This window comes from Oncorhynchus clarkii, chromosome 17 (assembly GCF_045791955.1).
Source record: "Oncorhynchus clarkii lewisi isolate Uvic-CL-2024 chromosome 17, UVic_Ocla_1.0, whole genome shotgun sequence".
NCBI lineage: Eukaryota > Metazoa > Chordata > Actinopteri > Salmoniformes > Salmonidae > Oncorhynchus > Oncorhynchus clarkii.
Genome location: NC_092163.1, coordinates 11,200,321 through 11,225,730, shown reverse-complemented (window position 1 = coordinate 11,225,730; position 25,410 = coordinate 11,200,321). Strand labels below are relative to the sequence as shown.

At 43.9% G+C, this 25,410-nt stretch overlaps 1 protein-coding gene across 4 annotated transcripts; it reads right to left on the bottom strand.

Annotated features, from left to right (window-relative positions):
- LOC139370263 (neuronal-specific septin-3-like) lies at positions 1–23,639 on the bottom strand. 4 transcript variants are annotated; one of them, XM_071109628.1, is made up of 10 exons: positions 23,180–23,639; positions 6,331–6,594; positions 5,980–6,108; positions 5,469–5,550; positions 5,042–5,179; positions 4,306–4,423; positions 2,903–2,998; positions 2,393–2,489; positions 2,135–2,186; positions 1–1,964 (listed from the first exon to the last, which is right to left on the bottom strand). In XM_071109628.1, exons 1-10 carry the CDS (start codon positions 23,631–23,633, stop codon positions 1,835–1,837), a joined length of 1,560 nt encoding a protein of 519 aa, XP_070965729.1. In that variant the 5' UTR covers positions 23,634–23,639; the 3' UTR covers positions 1–1,834. The 4 variants fall into 4 exon arrangements, with proteins under 4 accessions (XP_070965729.1, XP_070965731.1, XP_070965732.1 ...); XM_071109630.1 differs by lacking the exon at positions 23,180–23,639 and adding an exon at positions 22,786–22,955; XM_071109631.1 differs by lacking the exon at positions 23,180–23,639 and adding an exon at positions 21,610–21,794.
- Between the last annotated feature and the right edge of the window lie 1,771 nt (positions 23,640–25,410).

The window sequence follows — 25,410 nt, the reverse complement described above, 5'->3', positions numbered from 1 at the left end:
TCAAGAGATGGCAAAATTATTTTTTATTAAATAAACAATAAATTACTATAAATAATACATGAATATATAAATAATGAATGCCATACTGAAATGACATCTCAGCATATCAGAACAACTTTGAAGAAAAATGGGTTTTAAATTAAACGATAACAGGAAATTCACAGCCAAAGGTTTCACTGCTGTTTTTAAGAGATGTGGAATGATTTGAGTTACTGGAGTTTTAGTGATGCATTGTTATTCGCGGTTGGTTGATGTACACACCACGTTCAAAAATGGTTAATGTATTGAAATGACTGTGCATTGATATGCGAGCTGGGGATATCCTTAAATGAAAATGACAGAAGGACTAGGAGAGACGTTTCCTGACATGCACACATAAAAACATTGTATAGAAACAAGAGTGAGAATAGTTTTTTTGTATTATTTAAATTGTTCCTTGAAAAAACATCTTCACTAATACCACACTAATGATATACAACTACACATTTCCAAACGTTAAGACACCAAATTGAGTCACTTCTCACTCACACACACACATACAAACACACACACGCTGTATGATTGTATAAATATTTAGCAGGGAAACCCCTTTCAGGATACAGTTTAGGTCAAAAGTGAATTGTTTGATAAATATAGTGAAACTTAATTGCTTGTAGGCTACTTCTGGAATACCTGTGCTCTATCGAAGGGTGATTTCCATAAGAAACCTTGGTAAACATTACCATGTCATAACTGATCGGTTTGGAAGGATTACTCTGGTAATGGAGGACTTGTTGTAAACATGTACTAGGCATGGGTCACCAGATGAAGTGGAGGGAGTGAATAGGAGGGAGGGAAGTAAACTATAGAGATAGATACCGGACTAAAAAGAGACATCTATCTAAGTCTATGAGTAAACCATTTCCGGTCACAGGGTGAGTATGCGCAGGGAAGCGCTGCCCTCGTGTGGCAGAGAGAAGGAAAGCCGGCATTAAAGCATTAAAGGGAATTGGCACGTCACTTTGACATCAGAGCTTTCAAAAAAGCCCACAAAAGTTGTGAATGGCAAATACTGTGAATTTCAGACTGTGATTTCTATATTTTGTGCAAAAGTGACAAAATAGCTATATTGTAAATAAATAAAGCCCTTTGTCAATTTATATATACGTTACATTGCTTTCGTGGAAGTTGAGGTGCTCATTTACCAGCCCCATCATAAAGTATTTCAGCTCAAAATCTATTCTTATGGTGGCAGCTACATAACATACTGTATACTTACAGGGCAAGGATGAGTAGAGCACAAGGTGAGCGGAAAAAGGAAATACATTTTTTATGAATAAAGGGAATTCCATCGAATTTGAAGTACTTCATTTGATTCATTCCCTTCAATCCCAAAATGCATTGGGTTGCAGATGTAGCTGGGGGTGGCAGATGGGGTCTTCCTGCGGGGGGGCGGCGGATGGGTTCTTCCTGGGGCATACATCTACACATCTACATTATAACAAAAATAACAAAATACATTTGCAGTGGCAGCCACTATTTATTGCGCCGTTGCAAAATGCATTCGGGGGAAACACTGGGGTTGGCCTTGTTTTGGATTGCAGGATCAAAGGTTAATCCCAGGTGTAACTGGGATGTGAGTGTGGGTGGTTTAGGACGATGGGCGGAGGAAAGGGAGACGTAGGACGTGTTTTGGAATGAAAGCTCTCCTAACATGATATTTTGACAATGAATTCCACATCTATAATGTTCTCCAAAGCATGCAGTGATGCTCATATCACAACATAGAATTGTCTATCAATATCTTTTGATCTCTCTGTTTATCTCTCTCTTTCCTTAATCCCTAGTCCTAAATTTAAAGGTTGCTCTCTTGAGTGTTGTTGGCCGAGATGGGGTGCAGACCTCCGTTGTCGTTGAGTCTCCTGGCACGGTAGGTTTCATAGTGGATGTTGTGGGTGACTTCCTTCAGGTCCTGGAGGTGAGACCTGGGAGGGAGAGTGGAGGGCGGGCATTTGCTGATAGCTACATACAGTTGGATTTGGTCACTAAAGTCAACTTCAAAGCCATAAGAGACTCATCTGTAATTGTATTGTAAGAATAGGAAAGCTATAAAGCATTAGTAAAAGATAGATCAATGTACGATTGATTGCTTTACCTGATGAGGAAATCTCGTAGCAGAGCAAATTCGCAGTGATTGGGATTTTCAACTGCAACAAAATACAAGAAAGAACCCATTTGGCATAAAAAAAATCTGAATCACATTTGCTTCACATGTCTAAGCCTGGGCCCAACTACAGTATAACAACCTCCATAAATCCATTCCCTCTGCCTCTCTGAGGAGAAAGGTCAACATAATACACTTGGCATTAATATAGGACCTAATTAATTATATTGAGGTTATAAATAAACCTACCTTCTACCACACCCCAGGCTGTCTTCCTCCCCAGAACCCGTTTGCCGTTCACTTGGAACTCCTTGTCGCTGCCCACCACTGCAAAGGGCATGGCCTCCTGTGAACAGACTCGTTTAAACAGGGTTCAATTGGACGAGGAAAACATAAGAAATGTACGAATCCCGTGCAATAGACAGAGTCAGCAGTTATTCTTCTTCTGAGGAGGGGTGTCAAAAAGAGAGCTAAAATGACAAAGAACCAGAAAGGTAGAATAAGAGAAATAGTCTGATATTCATATGAAATTAATTTCAATATTTGAATTGCCTAACCATTTTGGCAATCGCTATTTTGCATGCTCATACCATTGAGGCATGGGAGAAAAAGAGGGAGAGGTACAGATTTATCTTGTGTTCACATTATTCCACTTGAGAGGACGAGTATTAGAGAGACATAATCAATTGAAGTGATTGAGTCCTTTACAGTAGGATGTAAGGTCATGGATTTAAAAAAAAATGGAACAGAGGCCCTTACCCTAATTTTGTCATTTTCATTCTTATCCTCCATATCATCATCAAACTCATTCTGCGGGTAGTACTCAATCCCATGCGTCTCCAGCTCCTTCCTCACCTAAGAGATGAAGAGGAGGCAGAGGTTACATATCCTAATGTGCACTAGAATAATGTGTTCCCTCATGACTTGGTTATCCATAACAAGTTCTACCATGACTTCAATCTAGACCAGGGATATTCAACCTGGGGTCCGCGGCCCCTAGTACAGCTGGGGTTCCGCGAAAATATAGATACCAAAGAGCTCCTAAGAGCTCTATTTTCATGTCACCCAACAAATCTAAACGCCTGGAGTTTACTCACTGGCATTGGTACTTGGATTGGAACTGGTGCTTAAGACAGATGACATGAAAATAGTGCTCTTTAGCCACGCACACCAGTGCTGGATTTGGTGTCTAAAAAATAATGCATAAGCAGAAAAGAACCCCATACCCACTGTAAAATATGGTGGAAGATCTTTGATGTATGGGGCTATTTTGCTTCCACTGGTCCTGGGGCCCTTGTTAAGGTCAACAGCATCATTAACTTTACCCAGTTCCAGGATATTTTTGCCAAAAACATCAAAATCCACAAAGAAATGGTTCATTGGCCACAAAATCATAATTTTGCAATGGCAACCTCAGTCTCCGGACTTGAAACCCATTCAAAACCTGTGGTTTGAATTGAAGAGGGCAGTCCATAAGCGCAGACAAAGGAAATCAAGGATTCGGGAGTATTCTATATAGAGGAATGGTTTAAGATCCCTTCCAATGTGTTCTCCAACTTATAAAACATTTTAGAAAAAGGCTCAGTGCCATTACCCTCACAAGGTGAGGAATTAAAAAGTACTGAAAACAGGGGAGTCAATCATTTTGACTTTTTGAGAAAAAAAGTATTACTTTCAAATTTTTGCTAATCTTTAACAAGGGTATAAATAATTTCAGACCCCACTGTATGTATATATATATATATATTGTACTTTCAGAATTGTTTGGCGAGCTACTCATTGGTGGGCTGTGAGCTACTGGTAGCTCACAATTGGAGACCCCTGTTTTACACTCTTCCAATTATAATGTGGGGATGTCAAAATAATGAAAAACTATCAACCAAATCTATTCATTTTAAAATGTTGATTACTTCTTGCCATTATCATTCACCTGATGATATATATTGTTTTGCTATGATGGGGGTCCCTGGGTTGCTGGTTTGCCTTGGCTGGGGTTCCTGGTTGAAGACCCCTGATCTAGACTGTAGTTACACATAAACAGTATCATCCATAAAGGTCTCTCTGATACATGGCTGTTGTCTCCTTTGATGCCATAGAAGTCAACAGCCATGTATAGTATTAGGGTTCATCGAGGTCAAGGGTCAAGGTCTCTCATCCCTCACCCTGTGTTTGAACTCATTCTTCTCGTCAAGGGTCATGGTGTCAGACTTGGCAATGACAGGGATGATGTTCACCACACGACTTAGGTGTTTCATAAACTCAATGTCTAGCTGTCGAAGACTGAGAGAGAGAAAGAGACAAAGAGAGACATTTCCTTGTCAGCTGGGATAGAAACAATTAGCAATCTTTACAGCAGGGCTGGCAAAACCCCGTCTTTTCAGAACAGTTCTATGTCTGTCTCCTGACTTTAGGACAGATTCAGGCTCATTGAACAACAGTTCTGTCCCTGATCGAGGTCCTTGGGTGTAGGTGACAGCACAGAAAACATCCCGTTAACAGAAAACATCCCGTTAGTCGCAATGATCAACGCAAGAAAAAGAACATGGCACACAGAAGACTAACTGTTTATGTAAAGAGCAATTTCACAGTTCAGATGAGTTGGCTTCATCTGTTGGAGCGAACCATGTTGCCTGGTTGTGTTGTGATGGAGCTCAAGAATGTGTTTAGATCTCAAATGAAATGTCAGTACAGCTGGAAGTAAACTCATTAGAAATGAGAGAGAGAGCTGAGAGAAAGTCTGCGTGTGTGCGTGAGCTTCCACGCATGAGTGCACGCGTAAACGCCAATCAGATGTCAATGAGAGATACCAGGAAGTGGCTGTAACTCGTGCATACATTTGAGTATGTTTTAAATTAGGACATTTCTATTTCTGAATCACATGATTTATTTTTAACTCACGAGTGTCCAGTTGGGGAGATAAAGTAGAGGCAGCAGTGAACTCTGGTGTCAGGGATTCGCTTCTTTCGGGCAATATTGACCTCTTCCTTCAGGAACTTCTCATATTGCTCGTTGATGTACTTGGAGATGGGATCCCAGCTGCAGATGGATGGAACAAGGTGGGTGTTAGGAATATACAGTATAAATACACACAAAATCGTTATAGCCGGGGTGGGTAGTTGGGTACGGTCAGGATAAGGAGAATGTACAAGTATGTAAAAAATATTTTATAGTTTGGCAGTTCTATTCCTATCTGAATCATATGCACGGTTGAATCTAAATCCTACGCATGCCATTGTGCTTAACTAATTGAAAAATGTAGTGACCCCAAACAAAACATAGACTGTGTGTAAGCGCACAATAATGAACATTCTTCCCACATGCTCACCAGTTTTCATTGTTGATCTGATCACCAAAACCCGGTGTGTCGATAACTGTCAACTTCATCTTCACTCCGCCCTCCTCGATCACTGCAACATTCAATTAACACATTCAATACAACATAACATAAGTACTTTTGCCAAAATCAGGTGACAAAAAGTTAAACACGCAACCAGTCAATAAATTATATGTACGTTTTGTCCTTGGCTCGTAGATGGGGATTTTTCTTTGATGTCAGTGAGGATGACAAATGTGCAACGATGCAGAAATAAAGCTAGCAGTACAGTGTTTTTGGCCAGACAGTCTGCCTCTGTATCTGTCTGGAATGCCATGTGGGCTGCACGTGCCAGCTGTGCCAGTCTAAGACAAATATCAATAGTAGAAGATACATACATACTCACACACAAACACTCCCACGCACACACTCTATCCCTCTCTCTTGCTTACACACACACTCTATCCCTCTCTCTCTTGCTCACACACACACACATAGAGCTTAGAGGAAATGTCTCTCTCACCGTGGGACACAGCCTTGATCTCCACTGTCTTGGGGATCTTATGCTCGCCGCCCCATCCTGAGCTCCACCTGCTGACCTGGGACTTGAACAGCGTGTTCACCAGCGTTGACTTCCCCAGCCCGCTGTGACCTGAGAGAGAGAGAGAGAGAGAGAGTTAGTGGAGGGAGAGCATGGTGTGAGGCATGATGTTGTTGAGGAAGAGAGACAGAACAAGGGAGAGGCATGACTTAATTTCATGTTTCATGTCTCTGTGTTTGCTAGCACACCATGGGTTCACGTACTCTTCTGAAAGACACTACATTTATCAGTCATACCAGACACAAACAGAAGAGGCTGTCCTTCTTTACTTACCCACTATCATAATATTGAAGTCGAAACCAGCCTTCATGGTCTTCTTCCTCATCTGCTCGATGATGGTGTCAATCCCAATGTATCCCAGCAACGTGGATCCACTGCCAGAGTGTCCCAACCCTGGAACTCGATCAACCCCGACCCCGCCACCTAGCCCTGATGGTCCATGGGGTGCTGTGGGGGATGGTGCTGCCACATGAGGGGGCTTGGCAGGGACAGCAGGTTTGGGTCTCACTTCAGGGGGAACAATGGACTCTGACATGTCTGGAGGGTAAAATATGCTTTTATTAGGCCTATTTCATTGGGCTATATACTGTACAGTACCTTCAGAAATTATTCATACCCCTTGACTTTTTCCACATATCATTGTGTTACAGCCTGAATTTAAAGGGATTCAATTGAGATGTTGTGTCACTGGCCTACACCTAATATCCCATTATGTCAAAGTGGAATTATGTTTTTAGACATGTTTATACATTTATTAAAAATGAAAAGCTGAAATGTCTTGAGTCAATAAGTAATCAACCCCTTTGTTGCGGCATGCTTAAATAAGTTCTGTAGTAAAAATATACTTAACTAGTCATATAATAAGTTGCATGGACTCACTCTGTCTGCAATAATAGTGTTTAACATTCATTTTGAATGACTACCTCATCTCTGTACTCTACACATATAATTATCTGTAAGGTGCCTCAGTCAGGCAGTGATGGTGAATTAATACACCCAGGCACAGCAAAGACACAGGCATTCTTTCTAACTCAGTTGCCGGAAAGGAAGGAAACCTCTCAGGAATATCACCATGAGGCCAATGGTGACTTTAAAACAGTTACAGAGTTTAATCGCTGTGATTAGAGGTCGACCAATTAATCGGAATGGCCAATTAATTAGGGCCGATTTCAAGTTTTCATAATAATCAGATATCGGTATTTTTGGGCGTCGATTTTGCAGATTCTTTTTTTTATACCTTTATTTAACTAGGTAAGTCAGTTAAGAACACATTCTTATTTTCAATGACGCCCTAGGAACGGTGGGTTAACTGCCTTGTTCAGGGGCAGAACGACAGATTTGTCTGTCACACTGTGGTTGGACGACTGTTGGACGACTGTACCTAACCATAAACACCAATGCCTTTCTTAAAATTAATACACAGAAGTATATATTTTTAAACCTGCATATTTAGCTAAATAAATTCAGGTTAGCAGGCAATATTAACCAGGTGAAATTGTGTCACTTCTCTTGCGTTCATTGCACGTAGAGTCAGGGTATATGCAACAGTTTGGGCAGCCTGGCTCATTGCGAACTAATTTGCCAGACTTTTACGTAATTATGACATAACATTGAAGGTTGTGCAATGTAACAAGAATATTTAGACTTAGGGATGCCACCCGTTAGATAAAATACCAAACGGTTCCGTATTTCACTAAAATAATAAACGTTTTGTTTTCGAAATGATAGTTTCCGGATTCGACCATATTAATGACCAAAGGCTCGTATTTCTGTGTGTTATAACTAAGTCTATGATTTGATAGAGCAGTCTGACTGAGCGATGATGGTAGGCAGCAGCAGGCTCGTAAGCATTCATTCAAACAGCACTTTGTGCGTTTGCCAGCAGCTCTTTGCAAGCACAGCGCTGTTTATGACTTCAAGCCTATCAGCCTAATGGCTGGTGTAACTGATGTGAAATGGCTAGCTAGTTAGCGGGCTGAGCGCTAATAGCATTTCAAAAGTCACTCGCTCTGAGACTTGGAGTAGTTATTCCCCTTGCTCTGCAAGGACCGACTTTTGTGGAGCGATGGGTAACGCTGCTTCGAGTGTGGCTGTTGTCGATGTGTTCCCGGTTCGAGCCCAAGGAGGGGCGAGGAGACGAACGGAAGCTATACTGTTACACTGGCAATACTATAGTGCCTATAAGAACATCCAATAGGCAAATGTATATGAAATACAAATGGTATAGAGAGAAATAGTCCTATAATTCCTACAATAACTACAACCTAAAACCTCTTACCTTGGAATATTGAAGTCTCATGTTAAAAGGAACTACCAACTTTCATATGTTCTCATGTTCTGAGCAAGGAACTCAAACATTAGCTTTTTCACATGACACATATTGCACTTTTACTTCTCCAACACTTTGTTTTTGCATTTTTTAAACCAAATTGAACATGTTTCATTATTTATTTGAGGCTAAATTGACTTTTATTGATGTATTATATTAAGTTAAAATAAGTGTACATTCAGTATTGTTGTAATTGTCATTATTACAAATAAATAAATACAAATTGGCTGATTAATCGGTATCGGCTTTTTTTTGTCCTCCAATAATCGGTATCGGCGTTGAAAAATCATAATCGGTCGACCTCTAGCTGTGATATGAGAAAACTGAGGATGGATCAACAACATTGTAGTTACTCCACAATACTAACCTAAATGATAGTGAAAATAAATTCACTTTATTTCCTGAATACAAAGCATTATGTTTGGGGCAAATCCAACACAACACATCACTGAGTTCCACTCTTCATATTTTTAAGCTGTCACGCCCTGACCTTAGAGATCCTTTGTATGTCTCTATTTTGGTGAGTTGGGGTGGGCATTCTATGTTTTGTGTTTCTATGATTTTTTATTTCAATGTTTTGGTCGGTTATGGTTCTCAATCAGGCACAGCTGTCTATCGTTGTCTCTGATTGGGAACCATACTTAGGTACCCTTTTTCCCACCTGTGTTTGTGGGAAGTTGACATTGTTTGATGGCACATAGCCTTAAGCTTCACAGTTTGTTTTGTATTGTTTATTGTTTTGTCGGCATCATTTCTTAAATAAAGTAAGATGTAAGCTCACCACGCTGCACCTTGGTCCTCATCCATCAACAGCCGTGACAGAAATTCCCACCTCCAAAGGACCAAGCAGCGTTGTAAAGAGGACTCCTGGACATGGGAGGAGATCCTGAATGGTAAGGGACCCTGGAGGCAGGCTGGGGAGTATCGCCGTCCACGGGAGGAACTGGAGGCAGCTAAGGCGGAGAGGCAACATTATCAGGAAGCACGGCTGGCATGGAAGCCCGAGAAGGCATCCCCCCCAAAAAAATGTTTGGGGGGCACACGGGGAGTGTGGCTGAGTCAGGTTGGAGACCTGAGCCAACTCCCCGTGCTCACTGTGGCGAGCATGTGACTGGGCAGGCCCCGTGCTATGGGGTGATGCGCACTGTGTCGAGGCTGAGCATTCACAGGCCGGTGTGCTCGGTGCCAGCATCCCGCATGTGCCAGGTGGAAGCAGGCATCCAGCCAGAACGGGTGGAGCCAGGTCTGCGCTCGAGACCGCCAGTGCGCCTCCACGGCCCAGTGTATCCGGTGCCTCGGCCAAGGAAGAGGCCTCCTGTATGTTTCCCCAGCCTGGTGAGTCCTGTGCCTGCTCCCAGAACCAGATGTCCTGTATGTCTCCCCAGCCTGGTGAGTCCTGTGCCTGCGCCCAGCATGGAGCCTCCAGAGACGGCCTCCAGCCCGGAGCCTCCAGAGACGGCCTCCAGCCCGGTCCCTCCAGAGCTGCCCTCCAGTCCGGAGCCCCCAGCGACGACGGTCGCCAGTCCGGAGCCTCCAGCGACGACGGTCACTAGTCCGGAGCCTCCAGCGACGACGGTCGCCAGTCTCTATTTTGTTTTGGTCAGGGCGTGAGTTGGGGTGGGCCTTCTATGTTTTGTGTTTCTATGATTTTCTATTTCTATGTTTTGGCCGGTATGGTTCTCAGGGACAGCTGATTGGGAACCATACTTAGGTACCCTTTTTCCCACCTGTGTTTGTGGGAAGTTGACTTTGTTTGATGGCACATAGCCTTAAGATCCACATGTTGTTTTGTATTGTTCATTGTTTTGTCGGCGTCATTTCTTAAATTAAGTAAGATGTACGCTCACCACGGGGCACCTTGGTCCTCATCCTTCAATAAGCAAGATGGTGGCTGCATCATGTTATCGGTATGCTTGTCATCTGTCACACCCTGATCTGTTTCACCTGTCTTTATGATTGTCTCCAACCCCCTCCAGGTGTCGCCCGTCTTCCCCATTATCCCCTGTGTATTTATACCTAAGTTCTCTATTTGTCTGTTGCCAGTTTGTTTTGTTCATTCAGACCTACCAGCGTTTTTACCCTTGCTCTTGTCCTGTCTATAGTGCATGTTTCCTAGTTTTCTGCCTGCGACACCATCTCCTCCCAAGGGGCCACCATTGGGAGGCATGAGGAACTGCTTCATGGCTGAACGAAGCAGTTCCTCAAACTGCTGGCTGAATGCCATGACTGGGCATCAGACATTTTGCTGGAGCAATTCCGCAGGTTGTCTGGGAGGCAGCCTACCATGGGAGCCCCGGAATGCTTCAATGGAGAGCCGAGTACCTGTTGGGCATTTCTAGCTCAGTGTGCCCTCGCTTTCGAGCTTCAGCCCTCCTCCTTCCCCTTGGATCTCATCACGCTGATGTCCGGGAGGGCTCTCATCTGGGTTACTGCTGTATGGGAACAGCAGCCGGCCCTATGCGTTAGTCTAGAGGGGTTTGTGGGAGGATATGAAGGTTTTTTACGCCCCGTTATCTGGGAGAGAAGCTGCCCAGAAGCTGATTCAGCTTCGGCAGGACTCCCGCAGTGTGGCAGACTATGCGGGGGATTTCCGCACGTTGGCAGCGGAGAGTGCTTGAAACCAGGAAGCACTGTTCGATATGTTCCTGCATGGTGTCTCTGAGGAGGTCAAGGACGAGATTGCAGCTCGGGAGTTACCTACAGATCTCGATTCCCTCAATGCTTTGACCATCCGAATCAATGGACGACTACTGGAACGACAGAGGCAGAGGAAATTCAACTTTGCTCACACGTCCAGGGATTCCACCTTGCCTCCGAGTCACCCGGAGGTCCCCAACGATCTCATTGCAGAGTGAACCCAAGGATTAGGTAGAGCTGGGCTATCGCCAGCTTGTCTGTATTGCGGGACTCTTGGTCATTTTGTGTCCTCTTGTCCTTTAAAAAAAAACAGGCTCACTGGTAGGAGTGAGTAGTCTGGTGGGATATATGGAGAACTTTCCTGCCTCCCTTGCTCACACCCTTTTTCATGTCATTCTGCTGTGGGGAAACCAGTCTAAATCTCTATGGGTCCTCATTAACTCTTTTTGGACGCTACCCTGGCTTCCGAGCTGAACATCCCCACTCAGCCCCTCTCCACTCCCATGGACGTTAGAGCGCTAGACGGGCGCTCTATAGGCCAGGCCACTCATATTACCACTCCCATCAACCTACAGGTGTCAGGGAATCACAGCAAGACTATTCAAATCCTGCTCATCAAGTCCCCTCAGATTTCCATGGTTTTGGGATTCTCCTGGCTTCAGCGACACAATCCCCTGATCAACTGGTCTACTGGTGCCATCATGGGCTGGAGTCTGTTCTGGTCATTTATGAACATTTGAACATCTTGGCCATGTTCTGTTATAATCTCCACCCGGCACTGCCAGAAGAGGACTGGCCATCCCACATATGCTCTCTCTAATTCTCTCTTTCTTTCTCTCTCTCGGAGGACCTGAGCCCTAGGACCATGCCCCAGGAATACCTGACATGATGACTCCTTGCTGTCCCCAGTCCACCTGACTGTGCTGCTGCTCCAGTTTCAACTGTTCTGCCTTATTATTATTCGACCATGCTGGTCACTTATGAACATTTGAACATCTTGGCCATGTTCTGTTATAATCTCCACCCGGCACAGCCAGAAGAGGACTGGCCACTCCACATAGCCTGGTTCCTCTCTAGGTTTCTTCCTAGGTTTTGGCCTTTCTAGGGAGTTTTTCCTAGCCACCGTGCTTCTACACCTGCATTGCTTGCTGTTTGGGGTTTTAGGCTGGGTTTCTGTACAGCACTTTGAGATATCAGCTGATGTACGAAGGGCTATATAAATAAATGTGATTTGAAGTCAGCGCAACATGCCCCGGGATGTCTTCCTGGGAGCTTGAAAGGTACCCCAGACATCTCCACCATTCCCGCGGAGTACAAGGACCTTCGGGAGGTGTTCAACAAGGCTCGGGACACTTCGCTTCCACCGCACCGACCATATGACTGCGGGATTGACCTTCTCACTAACACCACTGCTCCCCGGGGACGACTGTACTCGCTGTCGGGCCCAGAGACCAAGCCTATGGACACCTACATTGGAGACTCCCTAACTGCATGATTTATATGTCCTTTGTGCTCTCCCGCCGGCACAGGGTTCTTCTTTGTCGAGAAGAGGGACAATAGCCTGCGCCTGTGCATCGACTACCGGGGACTCAATGACATAACGGTGAAGAACCGCTACCCGCTACCACTCATCTCTTCGGCCTTCGAGCCGCTCCAGGGACCTACCGTGTTTTCTAAACTGGATCTACAGAACGCCTACCACCTGGTGCTGATACGGAAGGGGGATGAGTGGAAGACTGCCTTCAACACGGCCAGCGGCCCTTACGAGTATTTGGTCATGCCATTTGGCCTCACCAACGACCCTGCTGTGTTCCACACTCTGGTAAATGATGTTCTCCGCGACATGTTGAACCAGTTCATCTTTGTCTACATTGATGACATCCTCATCTTCTCCCGCTCCCCTCAAGAACATGTGCTCCACGTCCGATAGGTTCTTCAATACCTCCTGGAAAACCAGTTGTTTGTTAAGGCAGAGAAATGCGAGATCCATCACTCCACCATCCCCTTTCTGGGGTACATCATCTCTGCTGGGAGTGTTCAGATGGATCCCAGGAAGGTGAGGGAGGTGGTGGATTGGCCCCAGCCTTTGTCCAGGGTGCAGCTACAACATTTCCTGGGGTTCGCCAACGTCTATCACCAGGGTTACAGCACCCTGGTTTCCCCCCTGTCAGCACTCACCTCTGCCAAGGTTCTGTTCACATGGTCCCCTGCTGCTGACCGGGCGTTCCGGGACATCAAATACCGCTTCACCACTGCTCCCATCCTGGATCATCCTGACCCTTCCCGTCAGTTCGTGGTGGAGGCCGATGTGTCTGATGTAGGAGTGGGGGCGGTCCTGTCCCAGCGTTCTGCCCTGGACCTGAAGCTACATCCCTGTGCCTTATTCTCCCATCACTTCAACACACGGAAAAAAACTATGATGTGGGAAATAGTGAGCTTCTCGCAGTGAAGATAGCGTTGGAGGAATGGAAGCACTGGCTGGAAGGAGCGGAACACCCGTTCATCGTATGGACCGACCACAAAAATCTGGAGTATCTCCCCGCACCGCCAAATGCCTCAACTCCAGGCAAGCTATAAAGGGGCCCTGCTGTTCACACGGTTCAACTTCTCCCTTTCATATCGGCCAGGATCCAAGAATGTCAAGCCAGGTGCACTGTCTCGCCGTTATAGCCCCACGGCTATTACCCCGGAGCCTGAGACTATCCTTCCCACCTCGTGCCTGGCAACGGCTCACAGCTGGAGAATAGGGAAACAGGTCCGGGAGGTGCATCGTTCCCAGCCGAAGGAGGTCGGCGTACCTTCTGCCCAGAAGTTTGGAGAGGCCGGTCGGCCATCCTCAAGACCACCTCCAGGTATCGACGACAAGCGGATCGCCACCGGACCCTGGCTCCCTGGTATCATCTCGGGCAGAAAGTATGGCTGTCCACCTGGGATCTGCCCCTCCGGGTGGAATCCTGCAATCTCTTCCCCCGGTTTATCGGCCCATTTCCTATCTCCAAAATCATTAGCCCCTCTGCTGTTCATCTTCTGTTGCCCCGGACCCTTCGTATACATCCTACCTTTCATGTGTCCAGAATTAAACACGTCTCACAGCCCTTTGTCTCCTGTTTTTCCCCTTGCTCCTGTCTTGTCCATAGTGCCTATTTCCTAGTTTTCCCGGTTTTGACCTTTCTGCCTGGCTGACTCTAAGCCTACCGTCCCGTACCTTTGTCCCACTACTCTGGTTTACGACATGAAATGTTCCTGAGTGGCAGTTTTGACTTAAAGCGGCTTGAAAATCTATTGCAAGACTTGAAAATGGCTTGAAGATTTTAAAAAAAGTATAATGTGCAATTAGAGGTCGACCGATTATGATTTTTCAAAGCCGATACCGATACTGATTGGAAAACCAAAAAAAGCTGATACTGATTAATTGGCTGATTTATATATATATATATATATATATTTTGTAATAATGACAATTACAACAATACTGAATGAACAATGAACACTTTTATTTTAACTTAAAATACATAAATAAAATCTATTTAGTTTCAAATCAATAATGCAAGTGTTTGAGAAGAAAGTAAAAGTGCAATATGTGCCATGTAAAAAGCTAACGTCTAAATTCCTTGCTCAGAACCTATGAAAGCTGGTGGTTCAATATTCCCAGTTCTTCAATATTCCCAGTTAAGAAGTTTTAGGTTGTAATTATAGGAATTATGACGTGTCGACTATTTCTCTTTATACCATATGTATTTCATATACCTTTGACTATTGGATGTTCTTATAGGCACTATAGTATTGCCAGCCTAATCTCAGGAGTTGATAGGCTTGAAGTCATAAACAGCGCTGTGCTTCAAGCATTGCGAAGAGCTGCTGGCAAACGCAGTAAAGTTTGAATGAATGCTTACAAGCCTGCTGCTGCCTACCACCGCATATCAAATCTTAGACTTAATTATAATATAATAAACACAGAAATGTGGGCCTTTGGTCATAATTTGGTCAAATCCGGAAACTATCTGTCACGTTCTGACCTTAGTTCTTTTGTTATGTTTTTGTTTTAGTACGGTCAGGGCGTGAGTTGGGTGGGTTGTCTATGTTAGTTGTTCTATGATTTGCTATTTCTGTGTTTGGCCTGGTATGGTTCTCAATCAGATGCAGCTGTCAATCGTTGTCCCTGATTGAGAACCATATTTAGGGAGCCTGTTTTCTGTTAGTGTTTCGTGGGTGATTATTTTCTGTTTTCTGTTGTGTCTGCACCAGCCAGAACTGTTTTCGGTCGTTTCTCTTTGTTATTTTGTTATTTCTGTGTTCATTATAATAAATATGGACACATACCACGCTGCACCTTGGTCCTCAACTTCTTCCACCATCGACGACCGTTACAGAATCACCCACCACCAAAGGACCAAGCAGCGTGGTAACGGGCAGCGGCCGAAAGCGCAAGACTCCTGGACATGGGAGGAGATTTTGGACGGCAAGGGACCCTGGGCACAGGCTGGAGAATATCGCCGCCCAAAGGCAGAGCTGGAGGCAGCGAAAGCCGAGAGGCGGTGGTATGAGGAGGCAGCACAGCAGCGCGGTTGGAAGCCCGAGAGGCAGCCCCAAAAATGTATTGGGGGAGGCACACGGGGAGTGTGGCGAAGTCAGGTAGGAGACCTGCGCCAACTCCCCGTGCTTACCGTGGAGAGAGAGGGACCGGGCAGGCACCGTGTTATGCCGTGAGGCGCACGGTGTCCCCGGTGCACAGGCATAGCCCGGTGCGATACATAGCAGCGCCTCATATCGGCCGGGCTAGAGTGGGCATCAAGCCAGGTGCCATGAAGCAGGCTCAGCGCATCTGGTCTCCAGTGCGTCTCCTCGGGCCGGGGTACATGGCACCAGCCTTACGCATGGTGTCCCCGGTTCGCCAGCACAGCCCAGTGCGGGCTATTTCACCTTGCCGCACTGGCCTGGCTACGGGGAGCATTCAACCAGGTAAGGTTGGGCAGGCTCGGTGCTCGAGAGCTCCAGTGTGCCATCAAGGTCCGGTCTATCCGGTGCCACCTCCACGCACCAGCCCTCCGGTGGCAGCCCACCGCACCAGGCTGTCTCTCCGTCTCCTTCCTACAGGTGCTCCCACCTGCTCAGCGCTGTCAGAGTCTTCCTCCTGCTCAGTGCTGCCAGAGTCGTCCGTCTGTCCTGAGCTGCCAGAGTCGCCCGTCTGTCCTGAGCTGCCAGAGTCGCCCGTCTGTCCTGAGCTGCCAGAGTCGCCTGTCTGTCCTGAGCTGCCAGAGTCACCCGTCTGTCCTGAGCTGCCAGAGTCGCCCGTCTGTCCTGAGCTGCCAGAGCCGTCAGTCAGCCAGGAGCTGCCAGAATCGCCCTTCACTCCGGAGCTGCCGTAATCTCCCGCCTGTCCGCTGCTGCCGGAATCTCCCGTCCATTCGGGACCCTTAGCTTGGGTCCCCAGTCCGAGGTCGGCGGCGAGGGTCGCCGCTCTTAAGAGGCCACGGAGGCGGGCTAAGAGACGGACAAGTACTATGGTGGAGTGGGGTCCACGTCCCGCGCCAGAGCCGACACCGTGGACAGACACCCACCCAGACCCCCCCCCTATAGGGTCAGGTTTTGCGGCCGGAGTCCGCATCTTTTTGGGGGGGGGGGGTACTGTCACCTTAGTTCTTTTGTCATGTCTTTGTTTTAGTACGGTCAGGGCGTGAGTTGGGTGGGTTGTCTATGTTAGTTTTTCTATGATTTGCTATTTCCGTGTTTGGCCTGGTATGGTTCTCAATCAGATGCAGCTGTCAATCGTTGTCCCTGATTGAGAACCATATTTAGGGAGCCTGTTTTCTGTTGTGTTTCGTGGGTGATTATTTTCTGTTTTCTGTTGTGTGTCTGTACCAGCCAGAACTGTTTTCGGTCGTTTCTCTTTGTTATTTTGTTATTTCCGTGTTCATTCTAATAAATATGGACACATACCACGCTGCACCTTGGTCCTCACCTTCTTCCACCATCAACGACCGTTACACTATCATTTCGAAAACAAAATGTTTATTATTTCAGTGAAATACGGAACCGTTCCGTATATTATATTAAGTCTAAATATTGTTGTTACATTGCACAACCTTCAATGTTATGTCATAATTATGTACAATTCTGGCAAATTAGTTCGCAACGAGCCAGGCAGCCCAAACTGTTGCATTTACCCTGACTTTGCTTGCATTGAACGCAAGAGAAGTGACACAATTTCCCTAGTTAATATTGCCTGCTAACATTAATTTCTTTGAACTAAATATGCAGGTTTAAAAAATATATACTTCTGTGTATTGATTTTAAGAAAGGCTTTGATGTTTATGGTTAGGTACATTGGTGCAATGACAGTGCTTTATTTGCGAATGCGTTTGTTAAATCATCACCCATTTGGCGAAGTAGGCTTTGATTCAATGATAAATTAAAAGCCACCGCATTGATTATATGCAACGCAGGACTAGCTAGTTAGTCTAGTAATATCATCAACCCTGTGTAGTTAACTAGTGATTATGTGAAGATTGATTGTTTTTTATAAGATAAGTTTAATGCTAGCTAGCAACTTACCTTGGCTCCTTGCTTCACTCGCGTAACAGTTTCCTCGTGGATTGCAATGTAATCGGCCATAATCGGCATACCGATTGTTATGTAAGCATGAGATCGGCCCTAATTAATTGGCCATGCCGATTAATCGGTCAGCCTCTAGTGCAAATATTGTGAAATCCAGGAGTGCAAAGCTCTTAGGGACTTAACCAGAAAGACTCACAGCTATAATCGCTCCCAAAGGTGATTCTAACACTCGGTGGTGTGAATAATTACATAAATTAGATATTTATTTAATTTTCAATACATTTGCAAACATTTTGAAAGACATATTTTTACTTTGTCAATATGGGGTGTTGTGTGTAGATGAGTGAGATTTAAAAAATATTTAATCCATTTTGAATTTAGACTGTAACACAATAGAATGTGGAATAAATAAACAGGTATGGCAAATTTCTGAAGGCACTGTAAAGAGAATGATACCTGTAGTAGACTGGTTTACCACAGTAAATAGTGCACTACTGTACAACAGATGGCGATGAAAACAGACATATGGCTATGCATGCGCAATTTGAGCCTAGGACACTACAGGGCATACAAATTTAGCTGCTTCTGTGTATGAGTATGAGATCATCCATAAGCCTTGACATACAATACCAGTCAAAAGCTTGGACACACCTACTCATTCAAGGGTTTTTCTTTATTTTTGTCCATTGTCCTTAAAAAAAAACAATGATAGTCCCACTAAGTGCAAACCACACATGCAGAGATCATCCGTTCACCTACTCTGCATCTCACAAAGACACAGCAGATGGAACAAAAAGTCTCAAATTTGGACTCATCAGACTAAAGGACAGATTTCCACCGGTCTAATGTCCATTGCTCTTGTTTCTTGGCCCAAACAAGTCTCTTCTTATTATTGGTGTCCTTTAGTAGTTGTTTCTTTGCAGCAATTCAACCATGAAGGTCCTCATGAGAGCCCGTTTAATCATAGCGCTTGATGGTTTTTGCGACTGCACTTGAAGAAACTTTAAAAGTTTTTGAGATTTTCCGGATTGACTGACCTTCATGTTTTAAAGTAATGATAAACTGTAATTTCTCTTTGCTTACTTGAGCTGTTATTGCCATAACATGGACTTGGTATTCTACCAAATAGGGCTATCTTCTAGAGGTCGACCAATTATGATTTTTCAACGCCGATACCGATTATTGGAGGACCAAAAAAAGCTGATACCGATTAATCGGCCAATTTTTTAAAATCTATATATTTGTAATAATGACAATTACAACAATACTGAACAAACACTTTTATTTTAACTTAATACATAAATAAAAATACATTTAGTCTCCAATAAATAATGAAACAAAATAATGCAAAAACAGAGTGTTGGAGAAGAAAGTAAAAATGCAATATGTGCCATGTAAAAAAGATAACGTTTAAGTTCCTTGCTCAGAACATGAGAACATATGAAAGCTGGTGGTTCCTTTTAACATGATTCTTCAATATTCCGTTAAGAAGTTTTAGGTTGTAGTTATTTTAGGAATTATAGGACGATTTCTCTCTATATCATTTGTATTTCATATACCTTTGACTATTGGATGTTCTTATAGGCACTATAGTATTGCCAGCCTAATCTTGGGAGGTGATAGGCTTGAAGTCATAAACAGTGCTGTGCTTCAAGCATTGTGAAGAGCTGCTGGCAAACACAGGAAAGTGCTGTTTGAATGAATGCTTACGAGCCTGCTGCTGCGTACCACCGCTCAGTCAGACTGCTCTATCAAATATCAAATCATAGACTTAACTATAATAAACACGCAGAAATACAAGCCTAAGGTCATTAATATGGTCAACTCCGGAAACTATCATTTTGAATACAAAACGTTTATTCTTTCAGTGAAATACGGAACCTTTCCGTATTTTATCAAACGGGTGGCATCCATAAGTCTAAATATTGCTGTTACATTGCACAACCTTTATTGTTATGTCATATTTATGTTAAAATTCTGGCAAATTAATTACAGTCTTTGTTAGGAAGAAATGGTCTTCACACAGTTCATAACGAGCCAGGTGGCCCAAACTACTGCATATACCCTGACTCTGCTTGCACAGAATGCAAGAGGAGTGACACAATTTCCCTAGTTAATATTGCCTGCTAACATGAATTTCTTTTAACTAAATATGCAGGTTTAAAAAATATACTTGTGTATTGACTTTAAGAAAGGCATTGATGTTTATGGTTGGGTACAATGGTGCAACAACAGTGATATTTTCGCGAATGCGCTTGTTAAATCATCACACGTTTGGCGAAGTAGGCTGTGATTTGATGATAAATTAACAGGCACCGCATTGATTATTTGCAACGCAGGACAAGCTAGTTAAACTAGCAATATCATCAACCATGTGTAGTTAACTAGTGATTATGTTAAGATTGATTGTTTTTTATAAGATAAGTTTAATGCTAGCTAGCAACTTACCTTGGCTCCTTGCTGCACTCGCGTAACAGGTGGTCAGCCTGCCACGCAGTCTCCTCCTGGAGTGCAATGTAATCGGTCATAATCGGCATCCAAAAATGCAGATTACTGATTGTTATGAAAACTTGAAATCGGCCCTAATTAATCGGCCATGCTGATTAATCGGTCGACCTCTACCATCTTCTGTATACTACCCTACCTTGTCACAACACAACTGATTGGCTCAAACGCATTAAGGAAAGAAATTCCACAAATTAACTTTTAACAAGGCACACCTGTTAATTATCTGCTAAATTGTAATTATACGCCTACCTCCTCATTCCTTTTGCACACAAGGTATACAGACTCTTTCTTTTTTTCTACTGTGTTATTGACTTGTTTATTGTTTACTCCATGTGTAACTCTGTGTTGTTGTCTGTTCACACTGCTATGCTTTATCTTGGCAAAGTCGCAGTTGTAAATGAGAACTTGTTCTCAACTAGCCTACCTGGTTAAATGAAGGTGAAATAAAAAAAATACAAATAAAAATGTAAATGTATTCCAGGTGACTACCTCATGAAGCTGGTTGAGAGAATGCCAAGAGTGTGCAAAGCTTTCATCAAGTCAAAGGGTTGTTACTTTGAAGAATCTCAAATATATCATCTATTGTTTAACACTTTTTTTGTTACTACATGATTACATATGTGTTATTTCATAGTTTTGATGTCTTCATTATTATTCTACAGTGTAGAAAATAGTAAAAATAAAGAAAAACCCTGGAATGAGTAGGTGTGTTCAAACTTTTGACTGGTACTGTAGATCACAGGTCAGAAAAGCAGAGTCTGTCAGTTGAATTTAGAGCATCAATGAATAACCATATTCTGTCGCTTGCTGTCTCTCTCTTGCTCACACACACACACACACACACACACACACACACACACACACACACACACAAAAATAGTCTGCACATTAAACAGGCATACACAACATCAAATAGGCTTCTGACAGATTATGCAAAGCCTGCTCAAAATTTGGAGTGGTATCACAAATGATAGCTAGATCTACACAAAATAATACACAAATACATATTTGGCCTCTACTAAGCTCCCCCTATGTCATTTCACCTGGTATAACCTCTCTTTTTTGTCATAAATCATATCTCAAATTTAAATCTAAATTCCCTGGCTGAATGTGTGGTCTGTCATCCCATCAAAGAGACTACAATGATGATGTTAGAGCGTCCACATTGTATCTTTGTGTGATTTCTGATGGCGACAATTAGGGCCATATTTCCCACTGTACTCCGCAAACTGAGGAGGGTTCATTTACGTTTTAACGCCGTTTCTACGGTCTGACTAAAGCCTAGCCACATCAATCCACATTTCGCTAGCTTGATCATAAATATCCTGAACAATAACCCCGATCATGTTTAACCTCACAAGCTACACGATAACAGCTGATTACCTACATCCCAAAACATGTTTACCAACCCATTGTCCCGGCTCCATCCATGCTGGATAAATGATGCTAAGTTAGCTAGCTAACGTTAGGTATGCTAGCTGTCCGCATTCGTCTGCTGTGATGTTGAATGTTGCGCGACTTACCGATTCCTGTTAATAGATTCAATTTCCAAAATAGTTTTGTTCCGCGCTAGTGAAAATTTCGACTAGTCTTTCAACCCAATGCTCAAGAATAAACGATGGATGTCCAACATAGAAAGGCAAAGATGTAGGAAACGGGTCGTGTGATTTGTCTGAGTACCTCTTTCCCTCCGTCCCTCTCTGCCCCTCTCTCTCTAGTCGAGAGCCCCCCCTTTTGTTACCAAGGCGACAAGATGAGAGAGAGAGGGGATGCAGAGCGCATGCTCAAACAGAACCTTGCCCCTAGGCAACCTTTTTGGCATCACCTGAGTATTTTTGGTCATTTTGCACAACCAATCAGTATTTGATTAGACCAAATTGTAATTGACAAAAATCTATAAAAAATCTGCATGAAAAATATATTGATCCATGAAGCCTATTTATCGAGATTAGTCATGTCTCATGTTTCATAATTTCTTTCATTTGCATTTTGGTAACTTAAATTCTTGACAGACAATTCTCATGAAATGCTTAATAGCAAGTCTGTATACATGAATGATAAAAAATATATAATTGTTGTGTGTAAACTAAAAAGCAACAACCAAACAAAATTTCATTGGTATTGTATAATTCACTGTAGGCCTAACCAGGGTTGGTTAGGTTACTTTCTAAATGTAAACCGTTACTAGTTACTTGTCCAAAATTGTAATCCGTAAAGTAACTGTTTGATTATCCAGAGTGTAGTCTGATTACTTTTGGATTAGCCTACTTACCCATTAAGAGGCATTAGAAGAAGAGAAAAGGATCCATCAAACACATTTTGGTGTGTCATCTTAGTGGTCTCTGACTTGTGGTCAGACTCTCTCAGGTGGAACAAACCTAAACTTTCGCCTTTTTTAAATGCTGAAAGGTATCATAATGTATTTCTTCTGCAAACATCCTTTCTGAATGTAAAAGTAATCCAAGAAGTAATTATGTTTTTTTCAAAAGTATCTGTAATTTGATTACAATATTTTTGCTGGTAACGTAACTGATTACAGTTACAGTTTTCCCCTTCAGATTACATGTAATCAGTTACTCCCCAGCCCTGGGCCTAACTACAACATTCCATACTTCAAAATGCATTGAATCAGTCACAGCACACCACAAAATTGAAAGGAGAAGCATTTGCATCCAATGATCAAATAGTACCATACTCACATATATGGCGTTTTGTTGTTAGCTCTTAGGTTCTCGCACTGCTGTCTTTTGTGTTCATGTTGTCTAAGTTTGTTTGTTCTCTCTAGTCTACATGTTGTGCAGACTTTTTGCGTTGTGTCATGTGTCACTCACTTTACCCGACTGTTCCCCCAAACTTGGTTTTATCACACAGTTTTTGCATGTCTGTTACTCTTCTGATAAGGAGCCATGTCTCAAATTCCCTCCAGTGCCTTCTCTGACCCCCCTCCTCTCTCTCTCTCTCTTTCTCTCTCTCGTCCTGACTTTCAGAGTAATATGTTAAGTCTGAATAAAGAGAAATTATAACCAACAAATCCGATTTTGTTTACACTACCATGTGCATGGCCTTCATTGAAACCTTTTCCTCATTACTCACCCATTGACAAATACACTCGAGGAGGTGTGGTGATGTCATCATGTAATAGCTCTGCCTCTTCATCAACAAACGTCATGCTTGAAAGAGGGTGATCCAATTCATGTGATGGTGAGATATCCATCTCTCCTGGTATGTAGCAGTCTATACCCTGGCTCTGGGGTTGGGATGGTTGCTCAGCGACCTCTGTTAAATCTGGGCCAACCTGTGGTGTTTTGTGCTGCTCGTTGCGCTCCATGGACAGGGGCCAGTGCACAGTCCATTCTTCTGAGGAATATTCTGGTGGGTTTATATTGGGCCTCTCATGGTCAGGTGGTGGAGGTGGGCCTGTTTGGGTGGGTTCTAGATGAACTGGCCTTAGTCCTTTGACTCCTTTGTGATTTCCGTCGTTGTTCTTCACCATTCGTAAAGCCGATTGGACAGGATGTAAAATAAGTTTCTGTGATTGGCTGAACATTTTGGGAACGGTTCCACTGTGCAGCACACATTCATCTAGATTGAGTTTGGTGGATTCTGTAACTTGACCACTATTGATATTTTGGCAATGGTCCAAATCCAAGCCCTGTCCGTGTTTAATAGTTGATATCTCAGGGGCCTCTGACAGGGTAGAGGGTGTGAGGGAGGCCCCCTGTGTCAGAGGTACCACCAGACATGTCTGGGAGTTGTCGCTGTTTGACCTTTTAATCCCAGACTGAAGGGCTTCCTGTTTCTGACTGACTTCTAAAAGACACCTACCCATCAAAATGCTGCTATTTGACTGGTGAGATTGATTCCGTTTCCTCTCAATGGTTTGTGTATCGGTCGGTAGACTTTGACACTGAGGTCTAGTCCAGAATTTGGGTCTTTGGAGGTTCTTGTATTTTCTACTAGGGCTGGCTTGTGCTAAAGGTTGAAATGCAGCATCTGATATTGTCTTTGTAGACTCTTCCAGATGAGACTCTTTGGTGGTAAAGTCCTTTATGAATGTTGCTCCCTCCCAAGGGTTGAGGTCATAGCTGCTTCTTTTGACTTCTGTAACTGCTGCAGATGTTGATCGACTTAGGTGTTCTTTCCAAGATGGTGTCTTGGGAGGCATAGGAGGAGAAGCACTTTTACAGCATTCCTTTTGACTGAAAGGTAGTCGACCAGCATATACGCTGGCAGCCTGAGAGTGAAGTCCCTTCTGAAGATGTCCAATGTGTTTTAGTGTTTTTGGTGAAGCAAGGCCACATTGGGACCCCTGTCCACCCCTCTTTGACTTAAACTGAAAATGAATTGATTGAGAATCCTTCTCAACAATAATTGGAACTTTCCTCCTTGAGACAACATTTTGTCTGGCTGCCACACCTCCTGACAGAGCAGTACCTGATGGGGTTACTAGGTCATTTGGTCTTAGTTCAGATATTGTGTCAGCAACTTTTTGCTTGGAAATGCCATCCTTACCTAGAAGAAACCCAGGACTGGATTTTGTTATCCTTCCTGTTTTCCTTAGTCCAAGCCTGGCCTGCAACAAGTTTGGGTCCTGAGACTTCATGCCTCTTGTCCTGTAGGGCCCTGGCTGTTGAGATTGTGGAGAGGAATGGGTGTACGCATCAGGCGGTGTGCCTACACCTCTAGAATAAGATGTTGGTACAGGTTTCATCAACCCAGAACGTGTTACAAAGTCCATCAGAACCTCTTGGTCAAGTATGTCATGGGTTGCTGGTTTAGGGGAACACTGGTTACGATGCTCAGCCTGACCTTTAGTACTAGAGATAGGGATTGAACGGGCCCATCTTTCTTTGGCCACCAGGGAGGTCTGTTTCGTGCCTTGGCTCTCCAATGGCATTGTTTGACAGTACAGTTTTGGAGATGGGCCAAGCCGGATCTTTGGGATGGAAAAGCTTGGAGAGAGGTCTGGGTTTGTAATGATAAGTGGTGGCAAAACACTATGATTTGGAATAGGAACTTTTGGAGAGATGCTAGGATTTGGAATAGGAACTTTCCAAATAGGCTTTGGAGTAAGAAGTGTTGGGGATGGGCCTAGCCTGACCTTAGGAGTAGGAAGTGTTGGGGATGGGCCTAGCCTGACCTTAGGAGTAGGAAGTGTCGGAGAGACACCAGGTTTGAGCTTTAGAATAGGATGTGCTGTCCTGTTGCCAAGAGTCCTCTCTGTATGAAGATGGAGTCCCTGGCCGCCAAAGGAGGAGATCTGGATGGGTTTCTTTGTGACAATAGGTGAGAGCTGGAGAGGAAGGGGCGATGGGACTTGTAGG

What these genes read in the sequence shown, in the direction of transcription:
- LOC139370263 (XM_071109628.1), bottom strand. Translation starts at nt 23,633, where the DNA reads ATGTTCAGCCAATCACAGAAACTTATTTTACATCCTGTCCAATCGGCT. An exon ending in AGCCTGGGGTGTGGTAGAAG is followed by an intron (nt 2,187 to 2,392) that starts GTAGGTTTATTT and finishes ATTTTGTTGCAG; the next exon opens with TTGAAAATCCCAATCACTGC. An exon ending in CTACGAGATTTCCTCATCAG is followed by an intron (nt 1,965 to 2,134) that starts GTAAAGCAATCA and finishes TCTCCCTCCCAG; the next exon opens with GTCTCACCTCCAGGACCTGA.